We start from the raw sequence: 296 nt of genomic DNA on the forward strand, positions 1-296 counted from the left end.
GGTATCGCACGCTGTATCCAGTCCACGGTAAACGGCCCATAGATTCGGACTTGCGCAAAGGCCACCTCTTCGTCGGTCAAGCCCCACATTCGGTCGACCAACGTGACTAACGTGAATGAGGAGTCCTGGAGGACTCGAACTTCGTCAATCCATAGCTGCGCGCACTCAAGCTGTGGGGGAGATAAGTACGGCAACACCGTTCGGACCTGATCCAGCCCGAGTGGAGGACGTAGGCTTGTGGAAAATTTTGGTAGGCTTGGCGGGGACGGTTTCATCTTCATGCGAGGTAATAGATG

The 296-nt window shown here is 55.1% G+C and overlaps 2 protein-coding genes across 2 annotated transcripts in view; both read right to left on the reverse strand.

The window, feature by feature from the left end:
* Position 1: 1 nt before the first annotated feature.
* The window catches only part of ASPSYDRAFT_52824 (uncharacterized protein), a gene marked incomplete at its 3' end in the record, with an annotated part of 676 nt that continues 381 nt past the window's right edge, over positions 2 to 296 (reverse strand). The window contains exon 1 of the mRNA XM_040848562.1: positions 2 to 296. This exon is cut by the window's right edge and continues 381 nt beyond it. Within this exon, the coding sequence (XP_040695732.1) occupies positions 166 to 296 (131 nt within the window).
* ASPSYDRAFT_52826 (uncharacterized protein) overlaps positions 268 to 296 on the reverse strand; it is a gene marked incomplete at its 5' end in the record, with an annotated part of 581 nt that continues 552 nt past the window's right edge. Inside the window, one exon of the mRNA XM_040848563.1 lies at positions 268 to 296. This exon is cut by the window's right edge and continues 552 nt beyond it.

Source organism: Aspergillus sydowii (assembly GCF_001890705.1).
Source record: "Aspergillus sydowii CBS 593.65 unplaced genomic scaffold ASPSYscaffold_31, whole genome shotgun sequence".
Taxonomy (NCBI): Eukaryota; Fungi; Ascomycota; class Eurotiomycetes; order Eurotiales; family Aspergillaceae; genus Aspergillus; species Aspergillus sydowii.